The sequence below is a fragment of the Pleurodeles waltl genome, chromosome 1_2 (assembly GCF_031143425.1).
Source record: "Pleurodeles waltl isolate 20211129_DDA chromosome 1_2, aPleWal1.hap1.20221129, whole genome shotgun sequence".
Lineage (NCBI taxonomy): Eukaryota > Metazoa > Chordata > Amphibia > Caudata > Salamandridae > Pleurodeles > Pleurodeles waltl.
In genome coordinates this window covers 169,842,589-169,867,018 of record NC_090437.1, presented here as the reverse complement: position 1 = coordinate 169,867,018, position 24,430 = coordinate 169,842,589, and the positions used below count along the sequence as shown (strand labels likewise).

The 24,430-nt window shown below is 45.9% G+C and overlaps 1 protein-coding gene across 1 annotated transcript in view; it reads left to right on the top strand.

Moving 5' to 3' along the window:
- Positions 1-8,641: 8,641 nt before the first annotated feature.
- Positions 8,642-24,430, top strand: part of LOC138298986 (sulfotransferase 6B1-like) — a 461,021-nt gene continuing 445,232 nt past the window's right edge. The window contains exon 1 of the mRNA XM_069236918.1: positions 8,642-8,974. Within this exon, the coding sequence (XP_069093019.1) occupies positions 8,776-8,974 (199 nt within the window). The 5' untranslated portion in view covers positions 8,642-8,775. The remainder of the gene's footprint in view (positions 8,975-24,430) is intronic.

The window sequence follows — 24,430 nt, the reverse complement described above, 5'->3', positions numbered from 1 at the left end:
ATACATAACTGTCCACTAGTAGTGTCGAGTAGAAGTTCTGCTGGCCTCTTTAGGAAGGACGCTGTCCTTCGTCTTTGTCTTTGTCTTGCTGTAAATGTTCCTGTGAAGATGGTGATGTATGACATGAAGCCGGGGACAATCGAACGTCTGATAGGTGTATCCATGGCTTCCTGCCCTCCACCCTCGAACTTGCTGTCTTTCCATCGTCGCACACAATTGCGGATGTACACTTGCTGGCCCACGGATATTGGACTGATCTGCTGGGCTGCGTTGGTGCACTTCTCTTGTCGTGCCACCTGTTTAGAGAAGAACTTGACAGACTTCAATAACTGGGATAGATAACTACTAATTTCCTGTCCTAGGACCTCAGCTGTCTTTTGAGCATCTGTTCGGTGTCGAGCTATTGTTAAGGGAGTTGGCATAGGCCGTCCTGTTCGTAATCATTTCAGAATGAAACCAGTCTGTCTGTAATGTGGCAAGAAGGTATTCTTTGGCACTGTGTGCAGGGAGGTGTAGTTGTTCAAGGGCAATATACAGCAGGGCTTGAGGCATCACTGGCTTGCCTGTACTTTCTTGCCTATAGATAAAATCTGTTGGTGACTGTATACACCCTCGCTGCTCCCACAGCTCCCTTTCATAAGGTAGTGCTTGTTCTTGCAATTCGCGTAAATGCAATCGTGCCCCATAGATGTCTTTTGAGTCAGTACTGCTGTCATTGTTATTCCATTACAATGACAAAAGAGGTAGAAAGGTTTTTTGTAATCAGGTGTAGCTAACACTGGAACATTTGTAATTGCTTCTTTTAGCTCCAGGAAGGATGTTTCCCTGTCATCGGTCCAGTCTACTTTATTTGCATTTGCGGGGGACTCTTTTAAGGCAGTGAGAAGTGGTGCAATTAGGGTGGCATAATCAAATATCCACTGTCTCACATAATTGCAGAGTCCTAAAAACTTCTGCATCTGTTTAGTGGTTGTGGGCTTAGACATATTCCTAATACTCTGTACTCTGTCTGGTGTCATCCTCCTCCCATCTTTGGATATTATCTGTCCCAAGTAATGGACCTCTGTCTGCACATATTGTAATTTGTTCTCATCCACTTTGTAACCCTTTTCTGCAAGTGTGCAGAGGAGACCAATGGTGTCATCTCTACATATGTCTTCAGTAGCGCTGCAAACCATGATGTCGTCTACGTATTGTAACAATGTACTCCTACACTCTATGTTAGCTAAATCCTTCTTCACTATTCTGTTAAACTAAATAAAAGGGTTGAAAAGAGCCTTGTTGGGGCCACGGCTTCCTTCCTTCTCTTTTAGTCCACGTTGCCAAATCATTTGAGAAGGGGTAACAATAATAACTACCATTGCTCTATTATCTCTATAGGTGTCAGTTCTGCCCTCTTTTTGACTGTTGACGGTCTTTTTGTGACTGAGACACCTCTGGCTTTCATTACTAATTATCGTTGAGGGCGCGGACGAAAATTGTATAACCTTCTATTAACTCCTTGCTCATGTGCACCCCTATTAAACCCATTGTCCCATTCCTCATCCTCTTCTGCCCCCGCTATGCCTTGTGAGCCTTCCGGGGGCTCCTCGTATGATGGCGTGTGTACACCTCCTCCCCGCTCCTCTTCTTCCTCCATCCAATCCTCTGCTGCCTCTCTTAGTGTCTCTGCAGACGTGTCACCAAGCCTGAGAATAACATGCCCTGTAGTCCATTGTCCCCACAGGGGTTGCTCTGCCTGTCTCAATGTGTGTTGCAATTCACTTACTAGCCTGTCTCTCCCACTCAACTCTGGGTCAGCTCGAGGGACCGAAGGGACAGGAGCAGGGGTTGCTTCAGCTCCTTGTACCTCTAACCTCTCCTCCTTAGGCTCAACCCGGACGGGATCTTGGTACCCTGCAGCTGGCAGGATAGGGTACAACCCATAAGGTGGGGGTGGCCCTAGCGAATTCCCTGGGGACTCTGTTTGAGTTTGTGCCACTTCTTGTATGGGTGTCACTACCTCTTCGGGTGTGGTAGACTTGTCTCTTCCTTTTTCATGACAGAATACTCGCCATAGTGATAGAATAGCTTCCCTCTTCTGCTTTTTCTTATGTGTTGAACGAATGTAAGTTAATGTGTGTTCAACTATATCGTGGTCAAATGTCCCATCTTTTGGCCATGGTTGAGCGTGGCCCTCAGTGCCTTTATGCCACTGTTTGCAATATTTTAGTATTCTTCCCTTGTCTGAAGGGAAAGTTTTCATCATATGGTCCAAAGGGGTATCCATGATCCCCATAGGATGAATGTTTTCCTATGCGTACCTCTAGCAGCGTAACTGATGTGCTCCTTTTTTTTTTTTTTTCCTCTGTTATCTTGTGCGTATTTTTAACTATGCCACTGTCACTAACTTATAACAGTATTGTGTAAGGTCAGTCCTACTCAGTATTACCAGACTTCACAAGTATTGTTGTAAGACCGTATCAGTGGACATCAGCCATGCTTATCGCTATCCTGTGTAACACTTCTTCCATGGTGATGTCTGGGGCAGGTGAATTTATGGGGGGTCTAAGTGGATTTGTAGCTGAAGCAATGCGTGTTATAACGTTGTCATGTATGTAGATGAGTATTTGTGGTGCTCGGGGGTGCGTTGAGGCATTCATTATTTAAAGTAGTGAAGGTACGAATATCTGTGAGGAATGCATCAAGAAGAGACTCTAATCTAAGGGGTGATTGAGTTATTATTTCAAACCTTGGGGTGTTGCATGGGCATGGGGGTTGACCGTGAGCCCACTTACATACTAATTTTAGCTCAAGTGTATCTGTTTCTTGCCACAGAGAATTATTAGCCTCACTCATAGGGATTTATTATCAACTTTTACTTGCTTTGGTGTTATTTATTCGGGCCTCCTGCGTTTTTATTTTCACTAATTACTGCCCCTTCACAGAACTCTTTAAGGGTGTCTATTGGGATGCCAAAAATATGGCAGAGATCTCGCACCCTATCCTTTTCACTTATATCTGACTGCGTGACAACTGGAGGGGACACCTGCCACTTCTCTATAACCTGACCTTTATGATTGTAAAACACAGTATTATTTTTATTCTCTTTTTTACTCATTACTCATGAAACGCATTCACTGGTCCCTATTGCGCTTTGCAGGTTTGCAACCAGGGGTCTGACTGTACTCAGACTCTCACTAATATCACAGCCCTGGTCTCTTCTCCTCAAAGACACCGTCCAGAGGTTAATAAATCTGGGAATCTGGTGAACCGGGCATGTGACTCAATCAGAGCAAAATGTTCACACTTGTTACTCGGTCCACTTCACTATTTCCTACTCTAACCCCTCTGTTCTAACCGGAATATCTGTTAGGCATTCCCAAATGAATGTCTCTTCCAGGGGCTGCCCCCAGGTAATGCACTACTGTCGTTCAGGGCTGCCCCCTGGGTAATACACTGTTGTCATCCAGGGGCTGTCCCCTGGGTAATGCACTGTTGTCGTCCAGGGACTACCCCCTGGGTAATGCACTGTTGTCGTCCAGGGGCTACCCCCCTGGGTAATACACTACTGTCATCCAGGGGCTACCCCCCTGGGTAATACTCTGGTGTCGTCCAGGGGCTACCCCCCTGGGTAATATACTGGTGTCATCCAGGGGCTACCCCCCTGGGTAATACACTACTGTCATCCAGGGGCTACCCCCCTGGTTAATACTCTGGTGTCGTCCAGGGGCTACCCCCCTGGGTAATACACTACTGTCATCCAGGGGCTACCCCCCTGGGTAAATACTCTGGTGTCGTCCAGGGGCTACCCCCCTGGGTAATACTCTGATGCCGTCCAGGGGCTACCCCCCTGGGTAATACTTTGATACCTTCCAGGGGCTACCGCCCTGGGTAATACTTTGATGCCGTCCAGGGGCTCCCCCCTGGGTAATACTTTGATACCTTCCAGGGGCTACCCCCCTGGGTAATACTTTGATGCCGTCCAGGGGCTACCCCCCTGGGTAATACTTTGATGCCATCCAGGAGCTACCCCCCTGGGTAATACTCTGATGCCGTCCAGGGGCTACCCCCCTGGGTAATACACTGATACCGTCCAGGGGCTACCCCCCTGGGTAATACTTTGATACCTTCCAGGGGCTACGCCCCTGGGTAATACTTTGATGCCGTCCAGGGGCTACCCCCCTGGGTAATACACAGCTATCATCCAGGGGCTGCCCCCTGGGTAATGCACAACTATCGTCCAGGGGCTGCCCCCTGGGTAATACACTGCTGTCTATTACACCAGCTAGTCTTCTGGTCTGACCAGGGAATCACAGTGTAATAATACCATACCATCAAAACATTGCTTTAACCCCCTGGCTAGTCTTCCGGTCTAACCGGGAAATCACAATTTATTATTATTTCATTTTAACATAACAGCATAACATTACATTAAAACATTTAAACCCCACATAAATCATGCATGCATTTTGTCATATTATAGTTGCCAAAAAGAATCATGTAATTAAAAATAATAAGGTACAAGCCCGACCTCTCTCCACCCTTTAGGACTGCAACATCTGGAATCCCCAACTGCCTGGTTGAATAGGCAGGTGTAATCTCACCTGTTTATGTTGCGCGCAGTGTTCTATTCAAGCAGTACAGACGGCTTTTCCTTCAGCTGTGTCCGGAGAAGAGAAGGAGGGCTCGTGGCTGGGCTGCGCCCGATGTTGTTGGCAGGTCACGAATAAAGAACCACAGGACTCAGTTTGGCAATTAATATGAGCATTTATGAATAACGGCCTTGAGGACAGCACAGCTCTAAGTCTGAAACTGCCCTCCAATTCATCAACTCAAGCAGCCCTTTTTATATACTTTTGCTACCTTGAATGCATCTTATCACTTGTCATGCATTTTGATTTAAGCGCTCACGTGGTACATTGTGTCACTGCTTACGTCAGCATAAAGCCGCATTTCTCATGAGAAAGCATCTAATTACACATTTGCAGAAAAGTGAAGGTTACATATCTGTCACGTGCACATTTATTGATAAACAGCAATACCTTTTATCTCACGTTCTAAAGGCTGTCTGTAGCTCCTCCTTTCCTAACTCCAGTCTTGGAACCCTCCCCAGACTGTCTAGCCTCCCTCACACAGCTGCTGTCCTTCAAGCATCAAAGCTTATTATGCTCCTGTCCAGAAACTCCCTTTCCTCATTAACGTGGATTTGAAATGTGTGCCTTTCCTGTAACTATATTATCGAGTTATGATTCAAGCTTCTAGGCCTTTCTACATGTAACTGCTTTGTGGATAACTATGCCTTTGTCTCTCTTCTCTGTCTCCTGCACTGACCTTTTACTTGGATGCCATGAGCAATCGGGGCCTGTATTCCTCTCTGAGCATATACGACTCTGCACGTTTTCCTCCCAACTCATGCATTAGCAAAAATGGGCCCTCTCTTTCTCTATTTTCAGTAACCGAGGTAATAACACAGTGTAGAAAGAGGCGCAGGCAGTGGTGGGGCTGAAGATCAATATCAAAGTAATTAGGGAGGACTCCAAGGTACCCCTAACACCCACAAGGTGGCCCTCTGCGTCTTTGTGGGTGGGATCAAGTTGTAACGAGAGTCCCCTGTGGACTAACAGGGCTACTCCTTGTGTTTTAGAAATGTGGGTAGAGGGGACCAATATGAGTGTAGATGTTTAGTGTCCTCCCTGTGAAGGTGTGTCTATTGTAGGAAAGTGACATCAATTGTGTCAATGTGTTGAACAACAAATAAACAGACATATATAAAGCATCAAGAAATAACCAAACAAAAGTTCCAAGTGCGCCAATGTTAAGGGCTCAGACTTGTCCCCAAGCAAGTGAGGGCTGTGCGGGCCAACATGAGAACATAGAAAAATATAGGAGAGATAAGAGAGAAATCTCCAAGCCAAGGGGAGAAAATAGGAGTTAGGAGGTGAGTCCCATAAATACAACTCAACCCCCATCCCCTCATTTAGGGATATGTAACACAGTCAATGTAGTGAGAGTTCCATGTATTCGTGTTGGTATTATGAGTGTTCCGTTGCCGATTGCAATAGCCTGTCATGGGCCCCTCAGTGAACCCAGCTATGAAACAGGTGTATCATCATCAAAGCTTGGCGGTGAACCTGTGCGGCAGTCTTTTGCTGCCTACGGGCGTTTTTCTCTGTATTTTTGTAGTTCGGGTATTGCAATCCACCACAAGCCCCTAGGGAAAGCACCAATGCCTCAGGGGATGCCTCCTTGTCACGTGAAGGAGATAGGCCGAGAGCCTCGCTGCCCTCCTCAGGAGTACGTGCCTCCACTCGTTTATCTTGGTAGGTGAAATGGAGGTGCAGGGGAAAGCCCCGTCGATATGTAATCTTTCATTCATGCAAGTGAAGGGTGACAGCCTGAAATTCCTTACGTCGAGCCATATGTCCTATTGTTAAATTATGTGGTAGTCCACTAAACATCCACCAAGTCACCCTTTCCTAATGCGTCTTGCCCAGGGCTCCAAAAATCTTTAAATGTTACAGCGTGCCAGGGTTGGCTTGCAAGCACTCTGCGCCAAAGACTGCATCTATAAATGGACACAGTAGGTCAGCAGTGGCCTTCAGGACTGGAGAGAATGTGCTAACGGTGGTGTGTAGAGCTCGACACATTACTCTAATTTTGGCCTTACCAGTGACATGTACATCCATTGGACCAGCATTAAAGCAGGTGGTTTAGCGGCACTGGGACAAATTTGTGAAATGTTCCCTGGACACTCATTACGGCTATTAGGTTATAATATTGGAGGAGGGGAGGGGTGTGGCTCTCTCTAGGCCTGGCATTATCCAAGACCTTTTTGATTTTACTAACATTTTATTTATAATATGCTTAATCAATGTGGCTTTCAGCCAGCTCTGTCCAAACATTGGTCCGCTATTGTGTCATTCACATGTTTTATCTGTCCACTCTAACATACAGCATGGGGAAATGAGTCAGGCCACTTTAGCCATTCACTGCGAGTGGTGACATTCTGTCAGTTTACACGGGGCATATTTGTACACGATTTACTCCCCCTTCAGTTCCCAGGACTACTATGATAATGTGTTTTTTTCATACCGAAAACTATTTTTGCTTTTTGACAGTTTTTTTTTAGATTGACGAGCGCTCAGCAGCTTCCCCGAAAACATTGTTTAAAAGATGAAAAAATTGATAAAACTAAGCTTGCAGGCAACGCTAGACCTGTCTGCTTTGCCAATGCTTATTTTTTGCTTGCAGTAGCACACACAGCCGTCCTTGCTTACTTCACTCTTTGATGCTGGTATGTGTTGAAAAGATGAACCGCAGGTAAGCTGCAGCTTCTTCTGAAGTTTGTTTATTTATAGGATACAGGTTTCATGCAATGCGGCCCAGCCATCTGCCTAATACCTTAAGCAGGGCTTCCTGACCGGCGCGGTGGGAGCGCACAACGTCTCCTCTCCAACCTCGACCGCGTCTGTCTCCGCGTCCCCAACCTCCCATGATTCTAGAACAAGTTTGTTCTAGAATACAACAGTATGCTTATCGCCTTCCTAAGTCCTACTTCACTTTCTATGAAGAAAAAAAAACATGTACAAGACAGGTCCATCCAAGGATTTCCTGGCCCATCCTAGGCCATTCAGACCTGAAAAACAAAAGGTTTCCACCTTAATATTTCACATGGGCGTGCATCTCCATGGGCTCTCCCTTATCGTTTATGTAATGATTAGCACCATTGAGATAAGACAATTTCAGGCCTGGGGAGAGATGTGAAGTCAGCATGTTTAATGCCTACTACTACAATGCACAAAACACCAGCACAGATATCATGAAAACTGAATTAAGATTCTCTGCTTATTGCATCGTATCTGCTTTGCGAAGCAAAATACTGGCAAAGTTTTTTTAAAAACATGAAACACTGTAATCTGGTCCTGTATGGCATTTCTGCTGCTGCACATGACCAGGAGGAGCACGCTGCAGTCAAAGTTCGGCATTTTAAAGATCTGGCGAGCAGCTTTCCTCCCCTTCCCCAAAACCAAAGCTTACGAGAGAAAGCGAAGCATGTAGGTCCTTGGGTGCTGATTACTGTGTTAAAAATGTCAAAAGTGGTCAGTGGCCAATACCTAAAATATCAGATCATTAAATGCTATGTTGTTTTATAGCCAGTACCCATTCGTCTTCATGGCCCTCCCATGCTCCTTTACGGCCCTCTCAAACAAGAAATTCGAGAGCGCGGCCTGGTACCAGAACAAAAACGTGTTTGGAACCCTTTCACGCTTCAGCAGTTTTTTCAAAAGACAAGTCGGCTGGATTTCTCAACATGTGCGGATAATAGGAGTTGCTACGTAAACCACACAAAGCCGACCAGGGTCATTATTTTCATGTTCTTTCCCTCAAACCTGAAATTTCGACACCATATTTTTATGCTTTTTTCTGCTCGAAGTCGACCCAAATGTATTGGAGCGCTTTACTAGGAGTACCATTTAGTTACACAAGGACACATTCATTTTTTTTAGTTGTTCATCTCATTGAGATGTAACCTCCGCTCCCATTAGTCTCTCTCGCTCGCACACTGTCTAGAAAACCACCTCGCGCACACAAAGCACACAAACGTGTGCAAACAAAACAGTGGGTGTTTGGCGCGGGGCAGAGTATGGGCAGACGGATCTGCAGTCACACAGATTTCGTGAAAGGGTGTTACAAGCCCTGCCCACTGGAAGCCGTTCCTGCTCTTTCTAGCTGTTAGGAGCTGGTCGATCAAAGTCTACCCGTCACCCTCACAACATTTTGAAGGACTGCACAATGGCAGACCAAAGGGGCTTATTTCAAGAGACAGAAAAACTCTTATCTGCCGCTCAGGAGAAACGTCCCGAGGAGCTGCTGTTTACCTATAAGGGGATTTTATACCCCAGCATGCTGTGCAGCCCCGAGACCTTCGAAGCCTTGGATTTGTTTGAATTGAGGGAAAGAGATTTGCTGGTAGTTTCCTACCCGAAATGTGGTGAGTGCTCTTTGACTTGTTACATTGAAGCTTTAGTTATCTCGCTCAAAGAAAGATATAACTTCTAGAAAGTGAAAGGGGAATTCTATCCACGCGCTCCGTGTTCGAGGTATATAATATCGCTTTATAAGGTGAGGTACAGAGCCAGACTGTATTACCCAAGAGGGTTGTCACATCTGTCATTTTGTTTAATGACGGGAGGGAGACATGAGTGTTATGCCCACAGCTGAGTTCATGTTGGGTCGAAACTCTTCTCCAGGCCCCATAATGCATTGCTCTATTTTCACTGTTATTAATGATATAAGAGGGGTATTTGTGCGTTTGTTTGTGTTTCCGTGCACCTGCGAGAATGAAATACCAGTTCAGTCTCCACACCACTATGCATTTTGGAGCCAAGAACTGTTGACAGCTCGTGTATGAGTAAGTATGAAGCTCCACCCTACTGTATGTAAAGAGAAAAAAATATAAATACAGGTAGTGTATGTTCCCCTCATGATCTTTTTGCATGATCACCTCTAGGGTTTTGGATTGATGCCTCTGGTTTTTCAATGACTAAATGAACCTCAGCGCAAGTGCTCTGATACTTAAAAGGTATATATCTGATAGGCTCACCCACAATTGGAATACGTTTACTTCCTTATACGTCCTTAGTATATGGTACCAGAGGTACCCAGGGCTTATAAGTTAATGTGTCCTTCATGGACTGCAGAAGTTATGCCACCACAAGTGTGACAAAGTTCAACTCCCAGTTGTGACTGCTGGCTCCCAGAGCAGTTTTAAACTGCTTTCTCAACTGTGCCACTTAATGTAATGACAAAACCCAAACCTTTCCTTAAAATATTTATAAGTCACCCCTAAAGCAGGCCTACTGAACCCTAAAGGCAGGGTGCATGCATTATATTAAAAGTTGCACATGCAGGTCTTACCTTTTCATGTCCTGTCAGTAAAGTTCTTGCATTGTAGTTTTTACAGTGGAAATGCTTGTAGCCCCATGGGTGAGTACACGTTTACTCGCTGACCACTCAGCAGTGCAAACTTCTGAATGGGATTAGTAAATATAAGACTTCAAGGTATCAAAAGAATTGTTGCATTAAACCAACTTCATGCTCCAGTCGAGTTTAATGTAACTTTTGCACAACTGGTACCTTTAGTAAGTGGATACTTTGTTGCCCAGAGTTTGCACTAACCGGTTACATTTGCTGGCCACAAGACAGCCTCTCGCCTCTTAGGGGAGGTGACTGACTCTCAGAAAGGAATGCTGAGTGCTTGCTGTTGGGAGAGGTGTGCTAGGAAGTCCAAACAGGGTGTGAGCCCAAAGGCTAGCTTTAAAGGGGAAGCCACCTTTAAAGGGTAAATTGCAGACACACACAAGAGGGTCTGCTCTTTTGTCCTGGCTGACAGGTTGACATCAAGAGCAGAGAGAGAGAGAAGCCATTGTCAAACCGGTTTCTTCTGTAGACCCCAGTGAGCATGAAGCCCCCAGGTAGCCACACTTCTGGGGTGGGCTTGGGAGCCCCACACACCAAGATATGGGTTCTGCCTTCTTTGGAGCTGGCAGAATAGAGCATTTTGGGATAACTAGATGCCAAATGTCACAGGTAGTGATCACTAGGTGGGAGGTGACTTAGTAGCCCATTGGCTAGTAGTCGTCACATCCCCCAGAGGCACTAACTCGACATACAAGTGGCACCCAGACCTCAGATCACATCTGTACTGAAAAGTGGGCCGAAGAAGGACTGCTCTGCTGCTCCCTGGACCCAGCAAATAGAGGCATGCTCCAAGACTGGACTGCACCAGCTGCTGCTAGGGCTAGCGTCCAAGTGTGCTGGACCCAGGAGAGTTGATGGAGTGCAGATTAGTCATCCAGTACAGACCGTACCACCAGTTAAATGGAACCACTGACTTTGCTGCACCAGAGACTAGTAGACCCGTGGTAACAGGTGTTTGCCTGGATTTCATCCGGACTTCAAGGGACATGGACCCCTGTGGCCAAAGTCACCCCACCATGGCCATGGACCAAAGAGTAGTGCCAGGAAGATCCCTGTCATCTGATCAGCGTTTTCTGCATCCTGTAGCCCTTGCATAAGGACAACTTCATTAAAGTCTGTGGCAGTTCACCCATACACCCTGGAACTGGGCTGGAGAGTATTTGACTGTGAGGTAACTGCTTAACCAAGCCTCTTTGACCCCTGGGCAACCAACTCCAGAAGGGAGTGAGTCACAAAGTGGGCCAGAGTAGTAGTTTACATGGTTCTAAAAGTTTTCCAAAGTTTGCAAAGTTTAATCACATGGGTGGTCCACTACTATGATTTATTGTGTTTAATAAATAAGCAGTCATTTAGTGTCCCTTTAAATACTCATGTATCCGTATAGCCTGTGAATTTTTGTTGTTGAGGTGTCATTTCAAAGATAAACATACAATCTATGTTTATAAACTGGTGTTGGGTTTTTATTGAGTATTGTTTCTTTTTTATTTAGCTGTTGTAGTACTACTTAATGCTTTACACATGTTCCTTTAGTAGAGTCTGACTGCTCAGAGCTATATTTACACAGGTTTGAGCTAAGGGTTTTCAAATGAGCTTAAGTGGACCCAGTACAGATAGCGAGTTTGTTACATGGTGAGGTCTCACAACCAAGCCATATAATAAACCGCTTTCCTCACACCTGCCAAGAAATCAGTGCACTGCTAAAAAGACACACTTTATACATTACTTGGCTCCACCTAGGCCTCACAAACTGTACTCATCTCACTACACCCAACATGCCTTCTCCATAAGGCATCAAACACACACACTAAAATCACTCCATTCTACCCACATGCTATACAGATTTCTAAATCACACGCCCTACAAAGTGTGTGTCAATTTTTCTCTGCCCCACCACCAGGGCTGGAAATGCCTTTAATTACACTGGCCATTTGCCTGGTGGGCTAGAGCATTTATGGAATGGTTTTGAAAGACCAGAGTGCTCCTGATGCCTCAGTTACTTTTCCCAACTACCCAGTGTTAATTGCAGCAGGCATGGGGAGCTTTTAAGAGTGAGAGAAAAAGACGGAGGGCCGGATGGAGGAGGGAAATAGAGAATACGTTATTAGAGAGGGAGAAGAGAGTAAGGAGAGAGAGAATGGATGTGATTGAAGGGAGAGATAGCACGAAGGGAGCAGGGCTGGTTAGAGCATTTTGCCAGGGCTGGTTTTGGTTTCCCAGTCCAGCCCTGCCCACCACAGCTCCCTCCACCCACTCTCGAGCTCATCAGGATCACTTAACACTGTCTAGTAACCCACAGGCAACACAATATCCACAAGTCATCAATTCTCATTTCACCCCTCTGAAAACTTTCAGTGTATCCCAACTGTACACTCCTGAAATACACCAGATAACAAACATGGTTTTAATTATTCTCTAGCTAACCTTAGCTGGTTCATCATAGTACACAATTGCCCCTATCAGCCATACCATGCAATTATCTCATTTATGCCTTTCGGTAATCACTTAGTTATTGGAGACACTTTTCTGTGCGCAGCCATCCTCTCTTGAATTATTTAATTAGTGTTTAATTTGGCTTGGCGGATGTAATTATATTTGTGTTTTGACCACTGACTCGACCTTGCACCACGCTGCAGTTAGCTTAGCTGTCCACTGTCACATTAGCGGTCACCAGCTACAGACTTCATTTTGTAATCAGCTTAGCCTTAGCTTCACCGCCACGTTAAAACTGCAAGTATTTTTCCATGCACAACACTCATGTTTTTACTTTATGTGTCTGCGTGTTCTTTCTCATCAAGATTTTAAGGTATAACATGGGGGTATTATGGTGATAAGAACGTGCTAGGATGATGTTTATGGTATGGCAGGGAATGGTTTGGTTTTGGGAAGGGCACCTTGGGAACATGGCAAGTTCCAACATGTTCCTTTCAAAACTGACCTGAAGTAGCCAACATTTTTTGGACCACAACTTGTGGAGCGGGAGGGGTTTTCTAGGAATCTCCTCTCTGGCTTGTTTAAAGTATATAAGAGACCAAAGATTGATGGTGAAGTGATTCAGAGACCTCTGGCAGGGTCGGGACGCCGATGCCTGTCATCATTCCCGTGAAAGTAGATCTCTTTCTCTTCACCGTCGATCTGGGGTCAACAACTTTAGTGCTGACAGGAGAAAGATGAAGAAACTGTGCCCTATGGTGATCAATTTTTAATTCCTATTATTTGCTTTGCATTGTGTATGTATATATATATATATATATATATATATATATATATATATATATGTATATATATATCTGCGTCTTTGCATATATATTTGTTAGTTATAGATTGAAGAGTCCTTGTACATGTTTTCATTTAATTGTTGCACACATTTGAAACTTACACTTTCGGTTGTACTGACCTTCCTTGTGTCCTTCCACTTCTCACTTTTAGGGAACCACTTTTTTTTCTTTATGTCTGAGTTTTCCTCAAGTGTGCATGTATCTTCCGCTGCCTCAGTGAAGAACGAATGATGGTAAGAAGAGCACGGGCCGCAGATAGTTGAGACTCCTAGTGGTGAAAAAGGACCTTACTCACACAATGCCAGACTTTGGGGCCCACAGGCGCACCAGATTCTCAAAAGGTACCAACACTGATGGTCCAGTCATAAGACAGCAAGAGGTTCCTGGTAAGTTTAGATCCCCTGCTTAGATCGTCCTCAGGGATACTCTAGAGCCTTGGTACCTGTCGCTGCCCTGCCACCTACGCTAGCGGCCTTTGCCTTTCCCCACTGCACGTACCCCACCTGCGTAAGTCATCAGTGGAGGGAGTAGAGTGTGAGCCCATGGACTCTCCTGCTAGGACCTGGCAATCGTGGCTGCCCTCAGTTTTACAAAATACAGCAGATGAAGGCCCCCTTTCAGGGATGTCCAGCCGTCTGGTGGCAGAGGAGGAGGGTGAGGGTCTGGGGACCCGGGCAATTCTTGAAGGCCTTTTCATGTCACTGAGAGAAGACCTGCAATGGGCAAAGAGGGACCTGTCACAAGACCTGAAGGAGGTCTGACGGGAGCTGGAGGCGGGAGAGAGAGTAGCCACCCTGGAGGAGCACGAGACCAGTAGGGATGAGGAAATCGTTCAGCTTCAACAGGAAGTCACATGACTCCAGAAGCAACAGATCAAGCTGCAAGCTCTTGCAAAGGATCTGGAGAACCACTCCAGACTGAACAATATCTGCATTAGGGGAGCGCCAATGGGCGCAGAGGAGTAAGACATCGCTTTATGTGTCACGTCTTCTCTTCCGTCAGATCCTGGGGGATGTCTCTGACAACGTGATACAGCTAGACAGAGTACACAAGGTGGGCCCGCTGAGACTGTCTAATGTGCCTCCAGTGGATATACTAGTCTGTTTCCATGATTTTCCCCTCATAGAAAGAATACTCCGAATGGCGAGAGAACAACACCTGTTGAAGTTCGGTGGTCATTCCCTGCTCCGGTATCAGGAACTGGTGGCAATCACTTTACAAAAGAGAAGAGACTTCCACCCTATCACTTCCCACCTACGCGATAAATGGATTTCTTACTCTTGGGGTCATCCCTTTCATCTTATATTCCAGTGGGAGGGTAAACTGCACCAACACGTTTACTAAAAGAGGCATACAGAATCCTGCCGCAGGAAGATCCCCCAGATGTTTGCCCAGAGTCACCCCGGCGAGACTGCCGACCCAAGAGGTGTGCATGCTAGTTGGCAGTCCCTTTGAGAGGTCTCAGGCTGGACCTGAAGACTATTGCATGGGAGTGCAAGGCGGTGCTTGAGACTCTGTCTTGGGGCATTGGTAAGTCTGACCCCGAGTGAGAGCTGGGGGGCTTGGAGGATATTTTGCTTGGGGTAGCCGGGGGGCTGTCAGGATGGCTTAGGGGGATGTGGGGACCCACTTCCTTCCATGGCTTCATGCACCCATTACTCAGTCTTACCTTTGGGACTGTGCCGAAATGTTATCACATCACACGGGGTTTGTTATTGCTAGTCTGTTTTGTTTTATATTGTTCATGGGGGCAAGGTGTATATTACACTTCGGTACGATTGAGCATGTAGACATTATGACAGATTTCCCCTCTGTCCCTCCTCCAGGCAGGGTGCAGGCAAGCTATGCACTTGGAGGCACAACCACACAGCGACACCTTACTAGCCCTTCCCTTCGCAACCCTTAAACTAGTTACCCTTAATATTAAGGGGTTGAACAACCCAGCCAAATGCCAAGCTGTCCTCTCTTAACTGAGCGCACACACCCCGATCTCTGTCTGCTCCAAGAGAAGCATCTGGACCGCTGACCTTATATACTCCGCTCTAGATCCTTCCCCCTGCAGTTTTTTCTCTCAATGGATGCCAGGGCAGCCGGAGTGGCACTTCTAGTCTCTCGCTTTTTTCGTGGCAGGGTCAGGGACAAGATTGCTGATATTAAGTGTTGCCTGTTAGCATACCGGGTACACCTTTTAGACTTCCAACTACTGGTGGGGTTAGTGTATGCGCCAAATGAGGGTCAGCAGGTTTCTTTCCATTGAGCACTTGTTGAAGTCATGACCACGCAAGACAGACGGGTGCTAATAAGGGGTGACCTCAACGAAGTCTTCAGCAACAACATGGACAGATCAGCATCTAGGTTTTGGGGGGTGGGAGCGTTGTCCCCCGCGAGGCCAATGTGGGTGGAGGATCTGGGGCTCAAGGATTTATGGAGGGGAAGACAACCTACAACTTGGGATTACACATTCTACTCTCATGCACGCAAGACCTGTGACCGCTTAGACCACTTTCTGAACACTAAGGAGACCCACAATTCTCTCAGGGAGATAGCGATAGAGCCCCGTACATTTTCAGAGCATGCAGCAGTCTCTCTGGTGTTGAACATCCCACGTCTGCCCAGAGGACATCAGCCCTGGAGATTGAGGGACACCGATAATTCAAGCTATCACCACCTTTTTGTAGATCAACAACACTTCGGATACACCCATCTCCCAATTCTGGGAAATGCTGAAGGTAGTCATTAGGGGAGAATTCATTGTGAACCACGCCATGGATAATAAAATTTCGCGGTAAAAAAGGGAACAACTGCAGCAACAGGTGTTGGAACTAGAATGGCTACACAAGCGAACTGGGGCTCCAAGGGTCTGGAGAAAGCCAGGACACAGCTTGCAGGCCTGGATATTGATAGGGCGGAGTATGCTCTGCTTCCCCTGCCTCACTCCTTTTATGTGGGTGGCAATAAATGTGGGTGCCTCCTAGCTGATAGAGTACATGCCTAGAGACAGGCGATGGGTATGGAGTCACTTAAGGCTCCTGATGGGACTGGGGTAATGGGGATATCCAAATTCTTTTGCGGGTTTACCAAGATCTATACTCACCTCAGAAATCTCATTCCAACTCCTCCTGCCACTTCCTCAACCGGATCCGCATGATGCATCTGACGGCTACAAGAGCCGCCACATTACGTTGGAGGCCCATATAAGAATAGAGGAGGTAATTTCTGCAATAGCGAGATTGGAGTCCTTAAAATCCCCCGCCCTGTTCTACAAAACGTTCTGTAGCAGTCTTGCACCTAACCTAACATGCCTCTTTAACGCGATAAGTGGGTCAGGTATGATGACGTCCTCCATGTTGGAGGCATCCATTGTGGTGATCCCCAAACCTGGGAAATATCCTACACAGTGCGGGTCTTATAGACCGATCTCCCTCCTTGATGTGGATATAAAACTGCTTATGGGCATTCTGGCCTCCCGTTTGAATCCACTGATGCCAGGCCCAGTAGATCCAGTCCAGGCTGGTTTCATCTGCCATCTCCAGTGCGGAGACAACACTAAGCAGATACTGCACATCCTTAATAAGGCTCAGCATTCATGCCCTGAACTAATGCTTCTAGCCACAGACGCTAAGAAGCATTCAACCGCATCCATTGGCCATACCTTCAGGCTATGCTGGAGTATTTTGGCTTCAGAGCTCGGTTTCATGCCTGGATCGCGAGTGCTTATAGTTGCCGACATCTGTTAGAGTCAATGGAGTGACCTCCCCGTCGTTCCCCATTGGGCACGGGACTCGTCAGCGATGTCCCCAAACCCCTTTGCTGTTTGCTCTTTATATGGAGCCTTTTGCACAGCAGGTTCAGGACGATCCAGAAATCACTGGAGCAGCTTTCGGTGGGGAGGAGTACAACCCAGCACTTTATGCGGATGACGTCATAGTCACCCTGGACCATGCCCTGAGGGCCCTCACTTCTTTTATGTGGGAGACAGAGATCTTTGTGTATTTGTTGGGCTTCTGGATAAACCTTCCGAAGTCTCAGGCTTTTAGCCTTATGCTTCCTCTGGGGGCAGTGGCTGTTCCTTATTGGCCCAGCAGTAACCTGTTTTAGTGGCAGGCACTATCTATTCCATACCTGGGCATACTGATAGCTCTGACAGTTCCAGAAACATCACTGATAAACTATACATTTCTTCTCCAGACAGAAAAAAAGGAGCTGGCTCAATGGAGACTCTATCCTATGTCCTGGCTTGGCAGAATTGCGGCTATAAAATGTCTGTCCTTCCTCAGGCCCTTTGTTTGTTCCAGACTCTGCCAGCTGAGCCCCCACCTGGGCTACTCCAAGCACTGCAGTGCGAAATAAATCATTTCGTGTAGGCAGAAAAGAAGCCTTGGATGGCTCAATCCCTGGCCTACCAACCTCTGCTCAAGAGGGGACTGGGTATCCCTGACCTCGAGCAATACTACAGGGCAGCCCAACTCCACTATTTGGTGGCGTGGTTGTGAGCGGAATTGGACAAGAGCTGGATGTTCATGGAAAGAGCAATCGTTGGCACTTACCTTTGGAAGAATTATTTTTTTACTGCATCGCCACTGGTCGTGGGGCCCGTATTTATCACCTGTAAACCATGTAACCTTAAAGGTCTGGGACCAAGTGGTGTAAACTTCAGGCTTTACCTCCTACCCCTCCTCTTTGATACCTATCATAGGGAACCCAGACTTTACACCGGGCCTGGATTAGGTAGCTTTTTGCCTTTGGTTGACCCTGGACTGTTGCTTCATAGGGCATCTGTTTGATGAAGAGGGATTGCTGCCCTTTGAGAGTCTTAGGGATACCCACACTTTACCAGAGACTGAGAGGATGTGCTACCTTCAAATCCGGCACTGGGTAGCACACCCTTTGATTCACGATAGGGTACGCAGACCCCTTACGGACAACGAAAAATGGTTGCTTTTGAAGACGATGGACAAACATACAATTTTCGACCTTTATGATTTGGTCTAGTGGTCTTCTCCATTGCCCAGGGTTGCCAGTCAGGCATGCTGGGAGGCGGAACTAGGTAGGTTGTTATCACCCTGATAATGGGAGGCGATATATCACAGAGCGCGCCATGCAGCCCACAACTCGACCAGTGAACCTTTCTACATACTGATATCTTACCCCGGTACGGTTACACTGGAGTGACCACACACGTAGCTCCAACTGCTGGAGACAATGAGGTGCCCCGGGAACTCTGGGACACCTGTGGCACTGCCCATAGCTTACTTCCTACTGGGAGGGAATTTTAAGTGACATTGATCTCCATATGCATACACAAGTGATGCTGTTCCCAGTGTACATTATACTGGGTCATTCAAGCCCCTTAACATATCCACTTAAGTCTCTTTGGGGATGACAAATTGATCTGGCTCTGGGGGCAGCTCTACAAAACATTTTGACCCACAGGGGAAACCCCACGTTCCAGACACAGCTAGGGTGGTTACACAGATTGTGGCACATCCTGGGCTTGGAGAAGCTCACGCTAACCCTTACTGCACAAGGGGACTCTTTCAGAGAGTTGTGGCACCCTTTATTGTCTCTCCTTTCCAGGAAGTTCAGGGATCTGACCTGACCTAAATATCTGAGACTCCTCCGCCTCTCAAACAGGGAAGAGCCTCAGGGGATAGATATGGGGACAGGGATTATTCCATTTGCATAGTGCCGATGCTATTTCTTGTTGTCATACAATAGTGCTCTCAGGGGGATGGGGAGGAAGAAAGGTTCGGGCTAGGGGGTTCTTAGTTCGTTTAGTAAGTTTTCTCTTCATATATTGATGAGTGCTGCATCACACTATGTTTTCTCCTTTTGGATACGAGTATTAAAATTTCAATAAAGAAATTTGAACCAAAAATGTGAAAATAGGATTTTGTAGAGCACCCTTTTACACACTGGTAACCAGTGGAGAGTGTTAAGAGCAGCAGAAGTTGAGTAACGGCGGGAAGTCTCAACACCAGCATGGGAACTGCATTTTGTACCACATGCAAATTTCGGATCGTTTGTTTGGTGAACCTTACATACAGGCTGTTGCAGTAGCCAAGTCTGTAAATTATAGTACCAATAGCTAGGATCTTTTTGGCTGATAAGAGCAAAAGATCAAAGATGTTTGAAGGGCTTTCCGTAACTTGAAGCACATACCAGCCTCCACCAAAGTTTGGGAGCAGCATCAAATTTGATTCCTAAATTCTTCCGTACTCTGCTTGCTTGACACTGGCTCTCTGTGGCTCTCTTGTCCGTATGCTTTTCTCTCCCTGCTGTGCTGCTGTCTCTCACTTATTTTTGCATATGCACTGCATGAGTGCATATGTTTTCCATTTGTATCCCTTGTGTGCTTCTCTCCCCTCACCTGTACTATGGAGCTTTCATTAATCCTTGTGCTTCTAACCCCACCATCCTGATCTGTCCTCTCTCCTGTCTGTTTCTCGCTCTCTTTCCCACACACTGTGTTTCACTCACTCTCTCACCATTGGTGTCCTTCCCCAGTTATGCTTCCCACATCTGTGCGCTACAATTCTCCTTCCTCTCCCCACACACTCCTCTATTACCCCATCCCCAAAACCTGCAGTCCCTTTTTTTCTACCCATCCAAGTTGTGTCCCCATTGTTGATTGAAATTGAAGTAAATGGCATTGGCATAATTATGTGTGTGCGTGCTTGCTTTCTGATGTGCACATGCATCAGTGAAATAATGCAATCTTTTTTCAAATTATCTTTTATTGCACTGCCGAAGGCAATTGGCTAAAACAATGGGTCCTAAATGCTAGACTAACTGGCTTTGCCAGTGCTTGTTTTAAATCAACCAAGAACGATTTTTTTAACTAAAATTATATGTTTAATATATTGACTTATAGGAGCGTTCACCTAGCCCTCTTCATTCCTTGGTTTGTTATTCTGTCATTTACATTTTTCTTACACCTACTGCAGCATACAACATAGAGCAAGGAGTCAGACTGCTTCAGCCACTGACAAATTTCACTGCGAGTGGTAGCATTTTGCTCTTCACCAAGGAGCATGTGCACACACACAGTCATTCTCTTCAGTGGCAGGTCCTACTCTGGCATTCCATACTTGTTGAAACCCACAGTATATTTTTTCTTTCAGCCAATGTCTTTTTTCGATTGACAAAGGCCTGTCAGCTTCTCAAACAATATAGTCTTGCAACAACCATGATAAATGAAAACAAAATTACTGACAAAGCCAAAAGACTGTCAGCCTACATCGGAAGTCATTTTATAGGCTTTTATATATCTGAGCACCTCATAGTTCACTCTTCAGAGAAACAGAGTATCAAACATTAAGGAGCATATTTATACTCTGTTTGCGCCGAATGTGCGTCAAAAGTTTTGACACACATTCGGCACAAACACTGCCCCATATTTATACTTTGACGTCCGACGCAGCGGGCGTCAAAGTTCCACCATGTCGGCCATTTTTTAGAAGGGGGAATCAGCCTTGCGTTAATTATATGCAAGGTAGGCGTTCCCCTCTAAAAAATGACTTTAAGGCCTGTGCCCCATATTTTTACTGTGACGTCATTTTGACGCACAGGAGGGGGCAGGCCTTAAAAAACGGCACCCAGCCTGATGGGCGCCGTTTTTTAACGCCTGGGTCAGGGCAGGCCTTAAGGGACCTGTGGGCTCAGAAGGAGCCCATAGGTGCCCTCCCATGCCCCCAGGAACACCCCCTGCCACCCTTGCCCACCCCAGGAGGACACCCAAGGATGGAGGGACCCATCCCAGGGAAGGAAAGGTAAGTGCAGGTAGGTATTTGTTTTCTTTTTTTTTGTGGCATAGGGGGGCCTGATTTGTGCCCCCCTACATGCCACTATGCCCAATGACCATGCCCAGGGGACATAAGTCCCCTGGGCATGGCCATTGGGCAAGGGGGCATGACTCCTGTCTTTGCTAAGACAGGAGTCATTTCAATGGGGGGCTGGGCATAAAAAAAAATGGCGCAAATCGGGTTGAGGCCAAAATTTTGCCTCAGCCTGACTTGCCCCATTTTTTGACGCCCAAGCTCCATTTTCCCCTACGCCGGCGCTGCCTGGTGTGAGTAATTTTTTTTGACGCACACCAGTCCGCAGCGCCGGCTAACGTCATTCAATAAATAAGGCGCCCACATGGTGCTTTGGAATGGCGTTAGCCGGCGTTAAAAATTTTGTCGCACAACTGTGTTGGCGCAGTTGTGCGTCAAAAAGTATAAATATGGACCTAAGAATCCTAGTTGCTTTGCCCTTTTGTTGTTAGGTGTTGGCTGCAGATAGGTACAGCTGTTCCCATTACAGCACATTTGATCTGTGGCAGAGGGAGGATTGCCAATTTAAGTTCCCCCTGCCCAGATCTGAAAACAATTCTTGAATTGCACATGGCTGCACCTCTGAATTGCGGAAATTATTTGAGAAATACAGACTTTATCTTTGAAATGTTAATTCAAAAAGGAAGATTGTGAGAATGTATGTAAAGAGCAAGTGCAACAGAGTTATGAAAAATGGCGTAAAGATGGAGCAACGTTATTTGGAGGGCAAGTGGAATAGCGTTTGGGGGCATTTTATGGCTATTAGATTATGTCAAATTCGATTATTTCAACAGTGACTGTATAGGAATGGATAAAACAAATTTATAGTTAATGAATGTTATAAATGTAATTAACATGAATGGGTCACAAATAGCGTAAATTCACTGTCTTTTCAAGTAATGTTGTCTAAATTGGCATAACAAGGCCGGAAAACTAATTTACTAGGCCTTGCCTGTTTGCATTGAAAGGGTGGCTTTTAAAAGTTGCACTGTGCGCCACAATAATGACGTTCTTCATACAGTGTTTTTCCATTAGTTTGTTAAATATTCGAAATGTTCTCTGTTCTATTGTTCTAAGGAGATTTTTATTTAAATGTAACAATGTGTGAGTTTGCAGAACAGCGTTTCCTATACTGCCGAAGAAACACAACCCAAGGTTGATGGCCTCACAATTAGTACTGTGTCCTACCCATGGTTTCGTGCAACTATTGTTTTGTAATTCATTTCATTTTTACTTCCATATAGGTGAAAATACCTGCTTGTTTATTAAGTGATAATAAAAAAAATTCTAGCATTCGCGCTAAGAATTTTTCAATTCTATTAAGGACACGGAGGCGAGGATTATGCTTCTCTTTCCATGCTTTATTTTTAACAGCAGCCAATGAAAACCATGGAAAGTAAAAAACTACATGACCCAATATTAGCCATAACACGTGATCAACCATAGAAGAGGAAGCCTATAAAGTGTTGAATCACACCAAGCCACTCCTCTTTCTTTGTCCAAAATTCAAGGTTCGAAATCAAAACCAAAATCCAAAAATTTGCAACAGAAAAAATCAAAGTCTTAACCAAAACTTGCAAACGAATCCGGAAAAGCAAACGAACTGGCATCCCACTTGACTGGAAGAAGAACGACATCGCGGCCGGCCGCCTTACTTCTCATCATTTCCTAGAAAAAATGAAAAAATCCAGGCCATAAAAACTGAATAACATAAGAAATACTTATATTACTAAGCAATAGGGTGGGATAGCACTGGCGTACAGTAATTTGTACATAATATCAACAAAATACCATGACACTCCAACATCATAAATATACAGTGCGGCGGGATAATCCTCGCCTCCGTGTCCTTAATAGAATTGAAAAATTCTTAGAGCGAATGCTAGAATTTGTTTTATTCTATGTCAGGACCGGAGGCTCAGATTATGCTTGTTCAAAGCTGATTCACAACTACAGAGGCTATATCAACAATAGGTTTATAATAAAAAGTTTTAAACGTAGAAGACGAAGACCAATCTGCCGCTTTTAAAATGTCCTCTAAACGAGAACCCAACCCCAAGGACTTCGATGCCATCGCTCCTCTGGCAGAATGCGCACCAAACTTAGAAACATCAATACCTGCTTCACTCAGCAACCAACGCATCCACCTAGCGAGAGTGGCTGATGAAACAGGATGATATGGTTTAACTAATGAAATGAGTAATTGACCCCCCATATCAGAACGAAATTCTTCTGTACTTACCTCGTAAGCTTTAAGACATTGTACTACACAAAGCTTAGGGTTGTCCACAAAACAAGGGTAAGACACGGACTTCAAATTGCATTTAGTTCTACGTGAAATGGAGAAAGAGACTCCTTCGGGAGAAAAAACTCTTCCCACCAAATCTAGTGCTCTAACATCTGACACTTTCTTACATGATATCAAACACAATAACATGGTGAGTTTAGTTGACAACTGTTTCCCAGACAAAAATGTATTAGCAGGCCAGGATTAAAAAAATCTAAGAACTACATTAACATCCCAAAGGGACGAATAACGGGGGCGAGGAGGATTAGCTAACCTGATACCCCTCATTAATTTACACACAATAGGAGACTCACCGATGGGTTTACCCTTTACTGGTAAATGCCCTGCTGAAATAGCGGACCTATAATTATTAATGGAGCGGTATGCCAAACCTGACGCTGCTAAGGAGGAAAGGAAATTCAGGACCAGACAGCTACCTGCTGAAGAAGGATCTGCACTCCTAGCACTACACCAAGCACTCCATCGCTTCCACGCCGAAGCGTACCTCTTGTGCGTACTGGAGGACCGGGAACCTGCAATGAAGTCGGAAGACTCTTGCGAAAGACCTGGGATGGCCCATCTTTGCCTGAAAGACGCCATGCCATCAGGGAAAGTTTGCCCGACAGGATCAATGGATGAAACAAGCCCTGAGGATCCTGGAGAAGATTCTCCCGGAAGGGAAGAAGGATCGGATGGTCGCAACTCAGTTCCAATGCCATTGGAAACCAAGCTTGCGATCTCCAAAGGGGCGTCACTAGGACTAACTCCGCTTGCTGACGCCTGATCTGGGCCAAAACCCTTGGAATCATCAAGAAGGGAGGAAATGCATAGCTCAGCTCCTAAGACCAGTCCTGAAGAAACGCATCCGTCCTTGATGCCTCCGGATCTGGCCTCCAACTGAAAAAACGTTTCATCTGCCGATTGAGGCGAGATGCAAACAGATCGATCGAAAAGGGACCCCACTTCGCAGAAAGAGATTGGAAAACTCTGGGATGCAACCTCCAATCGCTGAAGTCTCTCAGGTGACGAGAGTTCCAATTGGCCACTAAGTTGTTGGCCCCAGGGAGGTACTCCGCCACCACAGAAAT